The sequence below is a fragment of the Podarcis muralis genome, chromosome 13 (genome assembly GCF_964188315.1).
Source record: "Podarcis muralis chromosome 13, rPodMur119.hap1.1, whole genome shotgun sequence".
NCBI lineage: Eukaryota > Metazoa > Chordata > Lepidosauria > Squamata > Lacertidae > Podarcis > Podarcis muralis.
In genome coordinates, this window is record NC_135667.1 from 2,440,620 (window position 1) to 2,459,298 (window position 18,679).

Consider the following 18,679-nt stretch of genomic DNA (forward strand, 5'->3'; position numbering starts at 1 on the left):
CCTTTAAAAGTAACATTTTGCCTATGCACAGCATCTTGTGATAGAGCAGAGGAGAGCAGAGAAAAGCTGTTTTGGATTTTTTAGAAGACAAAAGGAGTTTTGGACAGTTTTGAGGCCTGGTTGGGGGGGGGGATTCACGAACAGTTTTAGGGTTTTTGGGGTGATCCTAACTGTTCCCCTACAATAGCTTCCTGAAGCCTGGAGAGCAAGAGCCTGCATTCGCCCCATAGGACGCACACAGATTTCCCCCTCATTTTTGGAGGGGGAAAAGTGTGTCCTATGGGGCGAAAAATACGGTAATGAAACACGGTACATGAAATACGGTAATTCTGGGATGAGTACAGGCGGCAGAATCCTGCTCTCTCCCTTTTTATCTTATAGATGAGAGTGCAATTGAAAAGTAAATTGGGAACACAGTTGCCTGGATTGTAATCACTCCCCAAGTACAGTGGTTCCTTGGTTCTCAAACGCCTTGGTACTCAAACAACTCGGAACCCAAACACTGCAAACCCGGAATAAGTGTTCTGGCTTGCGAACCTTTTTCGGAAGCCGAACACGCTCTGTTTTGAGTGTCACGCTTCCGTTTAGAGTCTTACGCTGAGGTCTGCCTGTTTTTGCTCTTTATTTTGCGTTTTTGGTTTTTGCGGCTTTTTTGTTTTGTTTTTGTGACTGTGTGGAACCCAGTTCAGCTCCTGATGGATTGATTGTGTGACTGCAGTACATTGTTTATTGCTTTCGTTTTATGGATCCATGGTCTGGTTAGATAGTAAAATTCATGTTAAATGGGTGTTTTCGGGGTTGTTTTTAAAAGTCTGGAACGGATTAATCCGTTTTGCATTGCTTTCTATGGGAAAGCACCCCTTGGTTTTGGAACGCTTTGGTTTTGGAACAGATTAAGTTTGAGAAACAAGGTGCCACTGTATACAGCTGCCAATCCATATGTGGAATTTAAAAATTAGACCAAACGTTAGTTGGTTGGTTGGTTTGTTTAAAGGGTTAGGCTCTAGTCCTCTTGAGGCCTGATTTCTAAAGGCTCTTGTATATGTGCAGCACTGAATGGAAAATAGCACACAGCACCAGACATATCTAGCACCCACCCCAAGACTTCCTCCTCTATCATGCATGCAATTCCCGCCCCCCTGAACCGGAGGCACCCGCGCCATTCGAACTCACCACTTTCCCAAGGAAGATGGTGCTCCCAGCCGCTAAGGTGCAAAGCACCCCCACCAACTTGGCCACCAGCGTCCGGAAGGTGAAGAATTCACGCAGCACGACCCCACGGAGAGCCACCTTCAGCTCGGGGATCCCAGAGCCTGTGGGGAAAGAGTCCAGAAAACGCCAATCAGAACCACGAAATCATAGAACTGGAAGGGACCCGAGGGTCATCTAGTCCAACCCCCTGCAATGCAAGAATATGATCAATAATAATATGATGATAATCATAATTTATTATTTAAACCCCGCCCATCTGGCTGGGTTCCCACTCTGGGCGGCTTTCAACAAAACATTAAAATACAACAATTCACCAGATATTAAAAGCTTCCCTAAACAGAGCTGCCTTCAGATGTCTTCTAAAAGTCAGATAGTTGTTTATTGACATCTGGTGGGAGGGCGTTCCACAGGGTGGGAGCCACCACCGAGAAGGCCCTCTGCCTGGTTCCCTGTAAGCTCCCTTCTCGCAGGGAGGGACCCGCCGGAAGGCCCTCGGCGCTGGACCTTAGTGTCCGGGATGGACGATGGGGGTGGAGATGCTCCTTCAGTGTGGTGAAGAGAGCCAGTGTGGTGTAGTGGTTAAGAGCGGTAGTCCCGTAATCTGGGGAACCAGGTTCGCGTCTCCGCTCCTCCACATGCAGCTGCTGGGTGACCTTGGGCCAGTCACACTTCTCTGAAGTCTCTCAGCCCCACTCACCTCACAGAGTGTTTGTTGTGGGGAAGGAAGGGAAAGGAGAATGTTAGCCGCTTTGAGACTCCCGAAGGGGAGTGAAAGGCGGGATATCAAATCCAAACTCCTCCTCTTCTTCTTCAGGTTGTTGCAGGAATTTATGTATAGGTTTGGGGGGGGGGTTGCCCCTCCAGCAGATATCAGGCACATGCAGCCCACTACCAAAACCAGCACAATCACTTTTGTGACTTTTGTGACTTGTCCCCACAAAACACTTCATCACAGTTTCTTCCTATCTATTCAAAGGGCCTTTGCTGCACGATACCAAATGTAAGAATTCACTGATCAATGTATCTATATTATTGGCTCACTGGGAAAACTTCAGAAATTCATCTAGACAGGTGAGCTCAGCTACTCAGCAGCCCCTCTGCCTGAGTGATCATCCCTGGCATCCTGATACCTGAGTGCCAGACAGGTAGCCATTCCAGAAATAACAAACCCAGATGAAGGCAAAAGGGTGGGATGAACTTGGCTGGGAAACAGGGAAATGTAAAGATCTCTTTTCTTACACTTGATGGGTGTTTGGTGGAGGACAAGGGGAACCATGGGGCAGGGTCCAGGATGCTCAGATTACGGCCACCAGACCTCCCCTTTAGTGATGTAACAGTGATGTATCAGTGATGTAGTTTGGGGGGGTGTAACATGGGGATTAAAGGTAAAGGGACCCCTGACCATTAGGTCCAGTCGTGGCCGACTCTGGGGTTGCGGCGCTCATCCCGCTTTATTGTCCAAGGGAGCCGGAATACAGCTTCCAGGTCATGTGGCCAGCAGGACTAAGCTGCTTCTGGCGAACCACAGCAGCGCACGGAAACACCGTTTACCTTCCCGCCGGAGCAGTACCTATTTATCTACTTGCACTGGTGTGCTTTCGAACTGCTAGGTTGGCAGGAGCAGGGACTGAGCAACGGGAGCTCACCCCGTCATGGGGATTCGAAACGCAGACTTCTGATCGGCAAGTCCTAGGCGCTGTGGTTTAACCCACAGCGCCACCTGCGTCCCTAACATGGGGATTAGCAGCTAATAAAAGTTTGGGGTCTCTTTTGTTCGGGGCTTCCACCTTGTTCCACCTGGTGGCAGGTGGGAGTCCTGTCGCGACAGTCTTCAATCAAGACCAAGCCTACTGGCTGCTGTTTGGCTCTGGGATTCCTGGCTGGTGTCCTTGTTTTTTGTCCAAGGGAGCCCTCAGATTTCTCCGTTAACAAGGTATACTGGGCTGAGGCTGTTTAAGGCTTTCAAGGTCAGCACCAACACTACAATTCCATGATAAGTTTGAAGAAAATGTTCCATTTAACATTTGTTAAAAAACCCGATGCATTTTTGTTGGGGATTGTAGGGAAAGACCTGCCAAAAAAGTTGAATAACCTCTTCATGTATGCGACAATGGCCGCGGGAGTTCTGGTAGCACAAGGATGGAAGACTGAAGAAACCCCAACTAAAGAATCATGGCAAGAAAAATTGATGGACTATGCAGAACTGGCAAAACTGACATACAAGCTACGGGACAAGGATAACTGTGACTTTAAGGATGAATGGGAACCCTTTTCCAAAGTATCTGGAGACGCAACAAAGCGAACTGGACTCCTTGGCAGGTTTTGAATAAACATTCACAAACTTTTTATTGCTACTAATCAGCTAAATAGTTGGAGGAACTATACAACTTTGTAACATGCAGAAAACAGCATTCTTAGAGAAACCAAAGACTGGAACTGAGGGAAGTCGGGGGGGGTAGGGATGGGGGGTTTTTTGGGGGGAGGGAGGGAAAACGGGGGTGGGGGACAAGGATGATATGTTTTTGGATAAACTGTTAACGGAAAAATCCGAGGGCTCCCTTGGACAAAAACAAAGACACCAACCAGGATAACTTGGAGCAAATCAGCAGCCTGTAGGCTTGGCCTTTATTGAACTGTTGCAACAGGGTGCTCCCCTCACTTGCAGGAGAGAGGAAAGACACAGAAAAATTGTGTGCAAGACCTTATAAAGACTTTTGAAATTCCCACCCTGTAGATCAAGACCACCCCCAGAAACATCATGCATACATCACAGAAAGGAGGGGTTGAGGGAGGAGTTGTGGTGGTAACCTGAGTGTCTTGTCACCTGGCTGGTTCCCCCTTTCCCCCTCCCCATGAGTCACTTCCAGGAGACAAAGGGGAGTTTGCAGTTTCCTGCCCCCAGAGGGAAGATCTGATTATTGTCCTTTGTTCCAGTCCATGCTGAATCCACTCCCATATGCAAGTTCTTTGTGATCTTGATGGTCTTCTGTCTGGGACCATCAGGGTTGGCATAGCAACTGGGCAGGGCTCCTGTGGATGTGCTGGCATGGTCAAGGGATTATGGCTGCCCTGTATCAAACCTTCCCCATTTTGTAGTCCTTCCTTCATGGAGTAAAATAAAAGTGGAACAGTGCAAATCCGATGTATGGTTGCTTTTCTATGAATTTATAACAGAAGCGTAGTGTATGTAGTGTGTGAGTGTGAGTGTGTGTGAAGTTTGTACAAACTGAATGATTGGGGGGGGGGTTCCTGTGACAATATGTCTTGTTATAATTTTGAATTAAAAAAAAAACTATAAAAACCCAATTCCATGATAAGTAACTGCCCCACAAATCTGTCTCTTTAGGTCCCTCCACCAACCCAGGCAAGCCTTACTTACCGGCCGCTTGGGGAGAGATGTACTTGGCGGCGGCAGCAGAGACCATCATCAGAACCACATGGTAGGAGGTCCAGGAGAAGAACTGCAGGTAGCCAGAGTCCGCCAGCCCCTCGTAAACCCACAGGTGAGCTGCGTGGAGGCAGGAGCCAAACATCAGTGGTTCAACATCTCATTTAGGCGCCCCGCAGCTTCTTTGGACTACAATTCCCAGCAGCCCTGCTTAGGAACACAGGAATCTGCCTTATACCGAATCAGAACCCTTGGGGTTCTCACTATTGTCTTTTTATTTTCTTAAAAGTTTTTATTTACGCTTTATACATTTCATTAGTTTCACAGTCAATTTAACATTTCAGAGTTTGACTTCCTTCCCCTTCCTTCTGCGGCTCCGTAAATTTGTTTTTGGATATCTTCTGCATATGCAAATTTATTTAAGTTTGCTCGTTTATTCATCTGCTTTATGAAACGGCAGGTTAGCACAATAATCCCGCCAATGTTTTTATCTGTTTGCAATTGATCTGTAAATATTCTATAAACCATTTCCACTCTTTTATAAAGAGTCTGTTGTCTTGATTTCTTATTCTTCCAGTAAGTTTCGCCATTTCTGCATATTCCACAAGTTTTTGTATCCATTCTTCCTTTGCTAGGACTTCCGCTTCTTTCCATTTTTGGGCAAGTAAAATTCTTGCCACTGTAGTCACATATATGAATAGATTTCTGTACTGTTTAGGTAGTTTTACCCTTATAATTCCCAGAAGTAACCCGTTCCGGTACTTCCGGGTTTTGGCGGGTCCGTAAAAAACACAACCTGAAGTGTCTGTAACCCGAGGTATGACTGTATTTATGTGCACTACAACAGCGGCTAGGATATTAAAGGTAAAGGTAAAGGGACCCCTGACCATTAGGTCCAGTAGTGGCCGACTCTGAGGTTGCGGCGCTCATCTCGCTTTACTGGCCGAGGGGGCCAGCGTACAGCTTCTGGGTCATGTGGCCAGCAGGACTAAGCCGCTTCTGGCGAACCAGAGCAGCGCACGGAAACGCCGTTTACCTTCCCACCGGAGCGGTGCCTATTTATCTACTTGCACTTTGATGTGCTTTCGAAATGCTAGGTTGGCAGGAGCAGAGACCGAGCAATGGGAGCTCAGCCCGTTGGAGGGATTCGAACCGCCAACCTTCTGATCGGCAAGTTTAACCCACAGCGCCTCCCACGTCCCGGCTAGGATATTACCAGCCCAAAATGGAAAGACAAGAAGATACCAATGAAAGGAGGGAGAAAGGTTGTTTTCTGCTGCTCCAGAGAAGCGGACACGGAGCAATGGATCCAAACTACAAGAAAGAAGATTCCACCTCAACATTAGGAAGAACTTCCTGACAGTAAGAGCTGTTCGACAGTGGAATTTGCTGCCAAGGAGTGTGGTGGAGTCTCCGTCTTTGGAGGTCTTTAAGCAGAGGCTTGACAACCATATGTCAGGAGTGCTCTGATGGCGTTTCCTGCTTGGCAGGGGGTTGGACTCGATGGCCCTTGGGGTCTAGTCCAACTCTATGATTCTATGAAAGAGGAATGGCAAGAAAAATTGACGAAATATGCTGAAACGGCGAAAATAACTGGAAAACTTAAGAGAGAAGGACTTAGCAGGGTTTTTCAATCCAGCGGAGGATCAGGTGGCAGGAGGGATGCAGCAGCGAAGAGGGCAGAAGGGGGAGAAGCTCACCTTGCTGGAATTTCGAGACGGTGACATCCAGGCCAAAGCTGACCATCGCCATGCAGATACCGAGGAGGAAGAGGAAGAGCCAGTCTTCGCCGAACTTGAGGATCTGAGAGCGGATGCAGAGCCCGAGAGCTGGAAGAAGACAATAATAATTATTATTATTTATTATTTATACCCCGCCCATCTGGCTGAGTTTCCCCAGCCACTCTGGGCGGCTCCCAATCAAGTGTTAAAAACAGTACAGCGTTAAATATTAAAAATTTCCCTGAGCAGGGCTGCCTTCAGGTGTCTTTTAAAGATAGGATAGCTGCTTATTTCCTTGACATCTGATGGGAGGGCGTTCCACAGGGCGGGCGCCACCACCAAGAAGGCCCTCTGTCCGGTTCCCTGTAGCTTTGCTTCTCGCAACGAGGGAACCACTGGAAGGCCCTCAGAGCTGGACCTCAGTGTCCAGGGTGAACGATGGGGTGGAGACGCTCCTTCAGGTATCCTGGGTCTTTGAGGCCATTTAGGGCTTTCAAGGTCAGCACCAACACTTTGAATTGTGCTCGGAAACATCCTGGGAGCCAATGCAGATCTCCCAGGACCAGTGTTATGTGGTCTCGGTAGCCACTCCCAGTCCCCAGTCTAGCTGCCGCATTCTGGATTAATTGCAGTTTCCAGGTCACCTTCAAAGTAGCCCCACATAGAGCGCATTGCAGATTTCCTTCAGAATGGATCGGTTTTATCTTCTTGCAGTCCATGGGACTCTCTAGAGTCTCCTCCAGCACCAGAATCCAAAAGCATCCATTCTTCAGCGATCAGCCTTCTTTATGGTCCAGCCATCCTACCTCTGTTTAGAACAGTGGTGTCCAAACCTTTTTTCAAAGAGGGCCAGGTTTGATGAGGTGAGCCGACCAAAGTTGTTGACCTTTTGTTGAGGTTTTTTTTAAAGCTTGTACCCCAGGAAATAAACTGCCACAGGGGCCAGATTAAACTGACTGGCGAGCCGGATTAGGCCCCCAAAATGGACTTTGGACATGCCTGGTTTAGAAAATCTCCAGTGAAGGAGAATCTATCACTTTTCGAGTGAGGCCAAACAGCTCTTCCTATCAGAGAAATGAGAATAAGATAGTTATTTGCTGGAATTAACTTTAGCTAAAAATGTTTTCGGAGAGCTGTTACATGCAGATATAATGAAATTCAGAAGGGAGGGATCTGAGGAAGTCTATTAACAATGTAAAATAAATTGGGTTTTTAAGATTACATTTGGTTTTTGGTTTTCTTGTTTAGTATTGAATTGTGCTTTCTTTTGTGTATTTTTCTTTTTTCTATGTTATATTTGTTATAATTCTGGAAAATTTAATAATTTTTTTTTGGAAAAAACAAACAAACAGCTCTTCCTATCAGAAAGCTCTTCCAGATGTTTAATCGAATTTCCTTTCTTGTAGCTTAAATGCATTGGTTTGTGTCCTACGCTCCGGTGCAGGCAAAAACGAGCTTGCTCCATCTTCCATGTGACAGCCCTATAGATATTTGAAGGCGGCTATCCTATTCCTTCTCAGTCTGCTCTTTTCCAGGCTAAACATCCTCAACTTCCTCGACCATCCCTCATCAGGCTTGGTTCACCTTAGTCATTTTCTCTGCACACATTCCAACCTGTCAATATCCGTCTTAAATTGTGGCGCCCAGAACTGGACACAGCACTCCAGGTGTGGTCTGACCAAGGCAGAATAGAGTGGGACTATTCCTTCTCTTAGGGACATGGGTGGCGCTGTGGTCTAAACCACAGACCCTAGGGCTTGCCGATCGGAAGGTCGGCAGTTCGAATCCCCGTGACAGGGTGTTCGGTCCCTGCTCCTGCCAACTTAGCAGTTCGAAAGCACATCAAATAAAAGTAGATAAATAGGTACCACTCCGGCGGGAAGGTAAACGGCGTTTCCGTGCACTGCTCTGGTTCGCCAGAAGCGGCTTAGTCATGCTGACCACATGACCCGGAAGCTGTCTGCGGCTCCCTTGGCCTATAGAGTGAGATGAGCGCGCAACCCCAGAGTCGTCCACGACTGGACCTAACGGTCAGGGGTAACTTGACCTTTATTCCTTCTCTTGATCCGGACACTAGACGTCTGTTGATGCCGCCTAGAATTGTATTAGCCTTTTTTGCTGCTGCATCACATTGTGGACTCATGTTCAGTTTGTGGTCCACTGGAAGTGAGAGCTGGACCGTCAAGAAGGCTGATCGCCGAAGAATGGATGCTTTTGAATTCTGGTGCTGGAGGAGACTCTTGAGAGTCCCATGGACTGCAAGAAGATCAAACCTCTCCATTCTGAAGGAAATCAGCCCTGAGTGCTCACTGGAAGGACAGATCCTGAAGCTGAGGCTCCCAAGACTTTGGCCACCTCCTGAGAAGAGAAAACTCCCTGGAAAAGACCCTGATGTTGGGAAAGATGGAGGGCACAAGGAGAAGGGGACGACAGAGGAGGAGATGGTGGGACAGTGTTCTCGAAGATGCCAGCATGAGTTTGACCAAACTGCGGGAGGCAGTGGAAGACAGGAGGGCCTGGCGTGCTCTGGTCCAGGGGGTCACGAAGAGGCGGACACGACTAAACGACTCAGCAACAACAAGACCCCTAGATCCTTTTCACATCAGCCTCAGCCAGCGCGCCTGGCTGTTGTGGTCTTGGGTTTCCAGCTGTTTTTGGACTACAACTCCCATCACCCCTATCCAGCAGGACCAGTGGTCAGGGATTATGCAAATGGTAGTCCAAAAACAGCTGGAAACCCAAATCTGGAGAGTACCAGGTTGAAACTCCAAAGGCATGGCTCAGCTTTCCTTTCACCCCCAAAGTCTCCCCCCCTCAGCTGGTCATTTCTGCGCCCCCCAACGCCGCAACCCTTGCCCGTGGCTCCTCTTACGTTTCAAAGCCCCCCGAATCCTCTGGGAAAATCGCTTTCCTGGCTCCCGTTCCTGCCAGACCTTCTCCAACGACTCCTCCAAGGGCTCCTTCTCAGCTTCCCCCGTGGGGGTCTGCCTTTGGGGTCCGAATTCGGGGTCCTTGTCCTTAGGGCACCTATTCCTGCAGTTCCAGAGCCCCATGGTGCAAGTGGGGCTCTCTCCCTGCCCCCCTGGTTATAAAGCACCAGCCAGTGGGGGGAAGAGGGGCTGGGTCAGCACTGGGTGGGGCGAGTTGGACAACGACCCACCTGTACGGCTGGTCGGATCTGCTCTGGGGCGGGGAGGACAGGTGAGCAGAGACGGACAGGTGGAAACAGCGGGGGGGGGGGGCAGCCAGCATGGATCAAAGGGATGGAGCGACGAAGGAAAGCAACAAGGTTTGGTAATGTTTTTTAGCTTAGAGAAATGGTAAGAAGTTTATGAAAAAATATTTCTGGAGTGGACAGACAAAATCGATAGGCTCCCCCGTCACTTGCGGAAATCCCGCAAATTCAGGACAGATAAAACAGCAGTCCTTTTTTTTATTTATTGGCTATTTTCACATAACAAATTATTCCAACAATTTTATTGCCCCCCCCCTCCCACCCCCCTACGACTTCCCTCAGTTCCTCTTTCGGATTTATTAACACATATTGTTCTCTGCCTGTTATAAAAATGTAAAAATCTCTTAAGTTATCCATTTATTATATTAACAGACAAATTTGTGTCTGTTTATTCAAAACCTGCCAAGGAGTCCCAATTCGTTTTGTTGTTTCTTTAGGTACCGGTACTTTGTAAAAGGTGTTCCCGTTCTTCTTTGAAGTCACAGTTGTCCTTTATCGCGTAGTTTGTGCGTCAATTTTGTCGGTTCCGCGTAGTCCATCAATTTCTCTTGCCACCGTTCTTTTGTCGGGGTTTCTACATTCTTCCATCCTTGTGCTATTAAGACTCTGGCCGCCGTTGTCGCATACATAAACATGTTCTTCATTTTCCTTGGCAGGTCTTTTCCTACAATCCCTAACAGAAATGCTTCAGGATTTTTTTACAACTGTTAATTTGAACATTTTCTTCAACTCATTACATATCATTTCCCAATTTTTTTAAAATTTCTCTGCAATCCCGCCACATCCTTCTTCATGCAGCACATAAACTGCGGAACTCCCTGCCACAGGAGGCGACAGCCACCAACTCAGATGGCTTTAAAAGAGGACTGGGCAAATCCATGGAAGAGGAGAGGGCTATCGATGGTTGCCAGAGGGTCCTGATCCTACACACCCTTCTTGCGCCAGGGAGGAGAAGGCAATTTACGGAGGATTAAGGCATGGCGGCTCTGCTCTGCCCTCCACAGTTGGCAGGCTGCAATGCTTCTGAATCTCAGCTGTTGGAAACCACAGGAAGGGAGCGGGCACGGGTTCGAATCCCGCTTGCTGGTTTCCCATCGGGGCATCTCGGTGGCCCCTGTGCGGACAGGATGCTGAGCTAGGCGGGCCCTTGGCCAGATCCAGCTATAAGGCTCTCCTTCTGTGAAAGAGAGAGAAAAAGCAGCGGGACAGTGCGGTGTAGTGGTTAGAGCAGTGGTTCCCAACCTGACTTGCAAGTTGCTTGTTCTCTCCTGCTGGAAAGTCCCCAAAACTGGGGCGTGAAGAGGCTGAAGATAGGGCATTCCTTCCACTGAGTTGAGGAACAGAGCGTATTGAGTTGGGTGGGGGAGACACCCGAATTTTCCATGGAAAAATCTCACAGCACACACCCGCCTGGACCTGTCTATGGAGAGATGACTTTTCCACCCAGCAAGATAATCCCTTTGGGCACCTGTAATAAACAAACGTCTGCCCGTATTCCCTTACGGGGGACACAAGAGCCCTTATAGAGTCCTTTGCAGGTTCTCCATCGGTAGGAGAAATAACAGAGGCCAAGCAGAGAATATTGAGAAGCAAAGCAGCTCGTAAGCCTGATCTTTATTGAACTGTTGCAACAGGGTGCTCCCCTCACACGCAGGAAAGGAGGAGGACCCAGAACCCAGGTGTGTCCGCCCTTATATAGACATTTTAAATTGTCCGCCCTGGAGTCCAAGACCACCCCCCCAGAAACATCATACCAACATCACAGAAAGGGGTGGTCTACAGCAGAAATCTGAGTGCACTGTTTATCTCCTGTCGTTGTTTACCTCCTGTCTGGCAGGTTACCTGTTAATGGTCACTTGATTGGATTGCCTGGGGAGCCTGGCCAGTCTTTTGTAATGATAAATACTTAGTTCCTGAGCCAGGTCACAGGCTCACCCTATTCATATACAGACATACCCTTAAGACAGGATTTGTGAATGAAAAGAAAATGGGGAGGCTTTTCCATTTTCCTTCAACCTTGCAGAGAAATGTTTGAGGTCAATTTGGGAGGGACGGTTTCAGGACATTCTGTGGGGTTTCAGACATGTGGTTTATATATGCAGTTATGAATATATATATATATATATATATATATATATATATATATGCTTTCGTAGATTTTCACGGGTACAGGAATGCAGGTTTTGGTGTCCTCGGGTGTCTTCCCGTGTAAAAGTTGGGGTGTCTAGGCGACGTTTCGACGAGGTCTCACTCGTCATCTTCAGGCTGGTGCTTTCGGCTTCTTGTTACTGGAACAGAGCAGGATCTCAGTGTTTGAGTTCCTATAAATACTGTGGAGGAGGTGTGGTGTGTAGCCTCCAATGTTCTGGGCAGAGAGGAAGTTCCCAGGCTAGTGTGCCTTTTCTTCTTTTGTTCCTTAATTGCTTGAGGGATATCTTGAGTGATTTCTTGAGTGGTATCCTGAGTACCACTTAGGTGGGTCATTAGGTGTGGATTAGTTGCTAAAGCCTTTGTGTCTTGACCTCTTGAACTTTGTGAAGAGTTTTTCTGAGAAGTTTTTTGTGCTCTGGCTTGGACACCAAAACCTGCATATATATATATATATATATATATATATATATATATGCTTTCGTAGATTTTCACGGGTACAGGAATGCAGGTTTTGGTGTCCTCGGGTGTCTTCCCGTGTAAAAGTTGGGGTGTCTAGGCGACGTTTCGACGAGGTCTCACTCGTCATCTTCAGGCTGGTGCTTTCGGCTTCTTGTTACTGGAACAAAGCAGGATCTCAGTGTTTGAGTTCCTATAAATACTGTGGAGGAGGTGTGGTGTGTAGCCTCCAATGTTCTGGGCAGAGAGGAAGTTCCCAGGCTAGTGTGCCTTTTCTTCTTTTGTTCCTTAATTGCTTGAGGGATATCTTGAGTGATTTCTTGAGTGGTATCAGCGCACACCACACCTCCTCCACAGTATTTATAGGAACTCAAACACTGAGATCCTGCTCTGTTCCAGTAACAAGAAGCCGAAAGCACCAGCCTGAAGATGACAAGTGAGACCTCGTCGAAACGTCGCCTAGACACCCCAACTTTTACACGGGAAGACACCAGAGGACACCAAAACCTGCATATATATATATATATATACATATATATATATATATATATGGTAAAGGTAAAGATCCTGAAGCTGAGGCTCCAAGACTTTGGCCACCTCATGAGAAGAGAAGACTCCCTGGAAAAGACCCTGATGTTGGGAAAGATGGAGGGCACAAGGAGAAGGGGACGACGGAGGACGAGATGGTGGGACAGTGTTCTTGAAGCTACCAGCATGAGTTTGACCAAACTGCGGGAGGCAGTGGAAGACAGGAGAGCCTGGCGTGCTCTGGTCCAGGCGGTCACGAAGAGGCGGACACGACTAAACGACTCAACAGCAACAACAACATATTTATATGTTTATATAAGGTAAAGATAAAGGGATCCCTGACCATTGGGTCCAGTCGTGGCTGACTCTGGAGTTGCGATATATTTATATATATATATATTATATATACATATATACATATACACACACACATTCATTCATTCATTTACTTAGTTGGGGAAATGCGCCATAAAATAAGTCAAGGCCTCTTTTTCTTTTTGCACGAACTCCTTTTGTTCCCCGAGCGCAGCGACGGATCTTTCCAAAAGGGCAAAAAATAAATAATTCTTAGTTTGGGGTTGGCTTTTCCCCCCGTCCGTGAGTCGCGCGCCCCGCGTATCTATCTATCCGAAAGTCTAAGTGCGAATGTTTTCCCAGGCGCGCGACCTCCCCGGGACGTTCCATTGCTGTATGAACGTTCCACGCGAGCGTTCCAAGCGGAAACCGGAAGCGTGCGGAGAAAGCGAGAGCGTGCGCGTGCGTGTGCTTGCTTTATTCCCTCCTGCAGCTGCCTTGTTGGGGAGACCTGCTTGGAAAGGTGAGGAAAGGGTGCAAGGAGGAAGGGAGGGAGGGAAGGAAGGAAGGGGGCGCAGGGTGGGGTGCAAAAAGAGGGGTGCGCGCAAAGATGTGGGGCAGGGGAGGTTTCTGGGTGCAGAAGGAATAATTGTGGGTGCAGCAAGGGGGAGGATTGAGGACCTCATCATATTTGCAACATGCATTGCTCATTAACGTGCTTGCAAGGAGCCGATGTCCTTTGGAACTCCCTGCCACTGGTTTTTTTTAGGCAGGCGCCTTCACCCTGCTGCTGACTAAGGTCAAACCTTTTATATTTTATTATTAGGTTTATAACCCAGCTTCCCCTCCAAGGAGCTCAAGACGGCCTGCCTGGTTCTCCTGCCCCCCCCCCCCAATTTTATCCCCATTTAACAGCCTTATGCTGAAAGCTCCCTTAGACACAGCGAGGCTTACTTCTGAGTAAATGATTGCCATTAATTTGATTTTAGAATGTATTTCAATTCATTGATTGTGATTTTATGTAAACTGTGTTATTTTTACTGTTGTTAGCCGCTCTGAGCCCTGCTTCCCTCCCCAGCCAAATATAAATAAAATTTTATTATTATTATTAATTGTGGTAATAAATAATGTCAGGGGAAAATAATAAGAAAGTGTGGTTAAGGGGAAGTACAGTGGTACCTCGGGTTAAATACTTAATTCGTTCCGGAGGTCTGTTCTTAACCTGAAACTGTTCTTAACCTGAAGCACCACTTTAGCTAATGGGGCCTCCTGCTCCTGCCGTGCCGCCGGAACACAATTTCTGTTCTCATCCTGAAGCAAAGTTCTTAACTCGAGGTAATATTTCTGGGTTAGCAGAGTCTGTAACCTGAAGGGTTATGGTTTCTTTGTAAATGTATATTTCAACTCGTTATGGATCATCTCCGAAAAACATTTCACCTTTTTACATTCCCACCACATGTGATAGAATGTTCCCTCTTTTTCTTTACATTTCCAACATTGATTGCTAGTTTTATACATTTCCGCTAACGCAACAGGAGTGATATACCATCTATACATCATTTTCATCACATTTTCTTTTAATGCATTACATGCAGTAAACTTTAAACCTTCTTTCCATAATTTCACCCAGTCACTCAGTTGTATATTATATCCTAACCACTATACCTCCCACCCATCGCCTCTCTCTTGCCCAGGACCCCATGTCTGAGCCGGGGCCCCCCACGCAGACGGAGTACGCTCTGCGCCGGCGCTTGCCACGCCGCCTCCCTCGCCGGCGCAGCGACATCTACATCAACATGAAGACGGATTTCAAGGCGCAGCTGAGCCGATGCCAAAAGCTTCTTGCACCCGGCAGCGGCTGTCCTGAGATCTGCATCCACGGCCTGGGGCTGGCCATCAACCGCGCCATCAACATCGCCCTGCAGCTAGAGGCCACCGGCAGCGGGTCCCTGTGCCTGGCTGCCAACACGTCCACCGTGGAGCTGGCCGACGTGGCCGAGCCGGAAGGGGACAGCGACGAGCCGCTGGCCAGAACCCGGAACAACTCCGCCATCCACATCCGGGTCTGTCGCGTCGCCCAGGAGTAGCCGCCGGTCCAAACCTCGGTGTCCCTGGGTGAGGAGGAGAGTCTTTGCTTCCAGGAAACGACTTGTGCCGCTCGAATCCTCAGGTCCTGTGTTATGTAGGAGTGACTGGGCGAGTGGGGGATCCCCGCCTTTCCAAACTGGTTTAGTCTTTGCTGGCTGGACTGGGCACGAGGTTTGCAGTTTCTCCGTGCACTGAACGCACAATTCTCCATTTCATGTGACAAAACACTAGCGCTGAGTTAGAGGTTCGTTTCTCCCCCTTTTCTGGCTAAATTGGAACACTATTCTCCAGGACAGATGTTGCTGGCCTTGGCCGAGTGTGGACTTTTCTCTGTGGGAATCGGAACCACCCTACAGCAAAAGTGGGACCTGCAGTGGACGCAGACGGTTTCCCCCCTGGCCTGAAAACCAAATTGTTACCTAAATGGGGCTTGCATTTTCACTTGTACGCAAGAAGGATCCTTAGAGGCCTGGCGTTGCAGGCTGACTTCCTTAATGCTGTGACGTCTGCAGGGTGTTTCTTCCAAACGTTTCAGTGTGTATGTGTGTCTTGTGGTGTTTTGGAGTGTATTTTTTTGCTTGGATCTGGGGAATAAACCCTTGTTTTACCAGGAGGGAGAGAAGAGTGCCTTTTCTCAGTTTTTCAAGGGGCACTGGGCAAGGTAAGATGGCATTATTTAACAAAACGTAGAGGCCTCAATCCCCATGACGGGGTGAGCTCCCGTTGCTCGGTCCCTGCTCCTGCCAACCTAGCAGTTCGAAAGCACACCAGTGCAAGTAGATAAATAGGTACCGCTCCGGCGGGAAGGTAAACGGCATTTCCGTGCGCTGCTCTGGTTCGCCAGAAGCGGCTTAGTCCTGCTGGCCACATGACCCGGAAGCTGTACGCCGGCTCCCTCGGCCAATAAAGCAAGATGAGCGCCGCAATCCCAGAGTCGGCCACGACTGGACCTCATGGTCAGGGGTCCCTTTACCTTTACCTCGAAGCAGAAAGATCTCTTGAGTGTTTTGCGTAAAATGCTTATAAGAACAGACGAACCCCCCAAAATCAGCAAGATTCCAAAACGGCAACATCTGGCCCAGCACCCTGTTCTCACAGTGGCCAACCTGTGGGAAACCAGCGAGCAGGATTCGAACACAAGAGCAACATTCTCCCCTCCTGTGATTCCCAGCCCAGCAAGCAGCATTCAGAAGCATCAGAGTATAGCCATTGTGGCTAGTAACTGCTGATAATAGGGTTGCCATACGCCTGGAATTTCCTGGACATATCCGGAATACTGTTTTCAGCAGAAGCATCTGGACGGAAATCAGCCAAATGTCTGGAAAATCCGGACGGTATGGCAGCAGTGCCAATTTTGCTGATTTCCCCTTAAAATAGCTCAAAAACGGGCATTTTTGGTGTCATGTTGCCCAAAAGGAGCTTTGGGCAAAACTAAAAAAACCAAACCCTTTTTGTCCAGATTTTCACTGTTTGAAATACAGCAACCCTATGCTGATAGACCTCTCCTCCATGAATTTGCCCGGTCCAAATTGGTGGCCATCACTGCCTCTGCGGGAAGGAGTTCTGTAGCTTTAACTATGCGCTGCGGGAGGAAGGACTTCCCATTAATAATAATAATAATAATAATAATAAATTTATTATTTGTACCCTGCCCATCTGGCTGGGTTTCCCCAGCCACTCTGGGCGGCTTCCAACAAAGATTAAAAATACATTAAAAAGTCACACATTAAAAACTTCCCTGAACAGGGCTGCCTTCAGATGTCTTCTGAATGTCAGGTGGTTATTTTTCTCTTTGACATCTGGTGGGAGGGCGTTCCACAGGGCGGGTGCCACCACCGAGAAGGCCCTCTGCCTGGTTCCCTGTAACTTGGCTTCTCACAGGGAGGGAACCGCCAGAAGGCCCTCGGAGCTGGACCTCAGTGTCCAGGCTGGACAATGGGCATGGAGACGCTCCTTCAGGTCTACTGGGCTTCTGAGGCCGTTTAGGGCTTTCAAGGTCAGCACCAACACTTTGAATTGTGCTGAATCTCCTGACATTCAGCTTCATTGGACTTCCACGAGTTCCACTGTGATGAGAAGGGGAGGAAGACTTTTCTCTGTCCAATTTCTCCATGCCAAGCACAATGTTATAAACTTCCATCGTTTCGCCTCCTGCTCACCTCCTCTCTAAACTAAAAGGTCCCAGAGGGTGCAATCTTTCCTCCGTTAGGTGTCTTTCTATCCAATGCATCCATCACGATGGGGCTGCTATGGAAGGTGTATTCCCAAACCTCTGCTCTCATGACCCTGACTGAGCAGCAGGGGCTTTTCATCCTCCCTCTGACTTGTGGTTACGGTTTTGTAAAAGATTTTGTAGCGGCTTTGGCATTTGGCATTTGGCCTGTCCATGGAGGCGCAGGTTAATTCTGTGTCCAGGGCAGCTCCATCTGGTACGCAGGATGAGACCCTCCCTGCCCGCAGACTGTCTCGCCAGAGTGGTGCATGCTCTGGTTATCTCCCGCTTGGACTACTGCAATGCGCTCTACATGGGGCTACCTTTGAAGGTGACTCAGAAACTACAACTAATCCAGAATGCGGCAGCTAGACTGGTGACTGGGACCACATAACAGCGGTCCTGAAAGACCTACACTGGCTCCCAGTATGTTTCCGAGCACAATTCAAAGTGTTGGTGCTGATCTTTAAAGCCCTAAACGTCTCAAAGGCCCAGTAGACCTGAAGGACCGTCTCCACCCCATCGTTCAGCCCGGACACTGAGGTCCAGCTCTGAGGGCCTTCTTGCGGTTCCCTCCCTGCGAGAAGTGAGGTTGCAGGGAACCAGGCAGAGGGCCTTCTCGGTGGTAGCGCCTGCCCTGTGGAACACCCTCCCACCAGATGTCAAGGCAATAAACAACTACCGTATTTTTTGCTCTATAAGACGCACTAGACCATAAGACGCACCTAGTTTTTGGAGGAGGAAAACAAGAAAAAAACATTCTGAATCTGGCTTTTGGGATAGCTGCGCAGTCTGCACTCGCTCCATAAGACGCACACACATTTCCCCTTACTTTTTAGGATGGAAAAAGTGAGTCTTATAGAGCAAAAAATATGGTGTTTTACTTTTAAATGACAACTTCCCTGTTTAGGGAAGTTTTTAATGTTTGATGCTGTATTGTTTTTAATATTCGGTTTAAGCTACTCAGAGTGGCTGGGGAAACCCAGCCAGATGGGTGGGGTATAAGTAATAAATTATTATTATTATTATTATTATTAACTTTTATTTATACCCTGCCCGCCCCCAGCCAAGACCGGGCTCAAGGCGGCTAACAACCGATATAAAAACAAATTGATTGAAATACAACTTAAAAACAAGATTTAAATACAACATTAAAACATTAAAATGCAGCCTCATTTCAATGGAATCTTATTATTATTATTATTATTATTATTGCTGTTGTTTCAGCTCCATTCTGCTCTGGAGATATTCTCTCTCTCTCTCTGTGCAGGGAGACCTCTTTACTTAAAGGTGGTGTGACGTCAGATCTCCATGCAAATCAGCCTCGCCTCCCTCGACTTGAGCCCAGAGGTGGTTACGTAACCTCACAGACCACAATGGCAGCTGGCACCCCT

The 18,679-nt window shown here is 48.0% G+C and overlaps 2 protein-coding genes across 4 annotated transcripts in view; one reads left to right on the plus strand and one right to left on the minus strand.

Annotated features, from left to right (window-relative positions):
- Positions 1–6,705, minus strand: part of LOC114583730 (chloride channel protein ClC-Kb-like) — a 38,411-nt gene extending 31,706 nt beyond the window's left edge. The window contains exons 1-3 of the mRNA XM_077917805.1: positions 6,301–6,705; positions 4,592–4,720; positions 1,174–1,313 (exon numbers count right to left, since the gene is read on the minus strand). Of these exons, the coding sequence (XP_077773931.1) occupies positions 1,174–1,313; positions 4,592–4,720; positions 6,301–6,352 (321 nt within the window). The 5' untranslated portion in view covers positions 6,353–6,705. The remainder of the gene's footprint in view (positions 1–1,173; positions 1,314–4,591; positions 4,721–6,300) is intronic.
- A 6,283-nt stretch (positions 6,706–12,988) lies between these two features.
- POP7 (POP7 ribonuclease P/MRP subunit) lies at positions 12,989–15,686 on the plus strand. 3 transcript variants are annotated; one of them, XM_077916784.1, is made up of 2 exons: positions 12,989–13,011; positions 14,680–15,686. In XM_077916784.1, the coding sequence occupies exon 2, from the start codon at positions 14,686–14,688 to the stop codon at positions 15,070–15,072; it is 387 nt and encodes a 128-aa protein (XP_077772910.1). In that variant the 5' UTR covers positions 12,989–13,011; positions 14,680–14,685; the 3' UTR covers positions 15,073–15,686. The 3 variants fall into 3 exon arrangements, with proteins under 3 accessions (XP_077772910.1, XP_028559457.2, XP_077772909.1); XM_028703624.2 differs by lacking the exon at positions 12,989–13,011 and adding an exon at positions 13,412–13,508; XM_077916783.1 differs by lacking the exon at positions 12,989–13,011 and adding an exon at positions 14,237–14,320.
- The last annotated feature ends 2,993 nt before the right edge of the window (positions 15,687–18,679 follow it).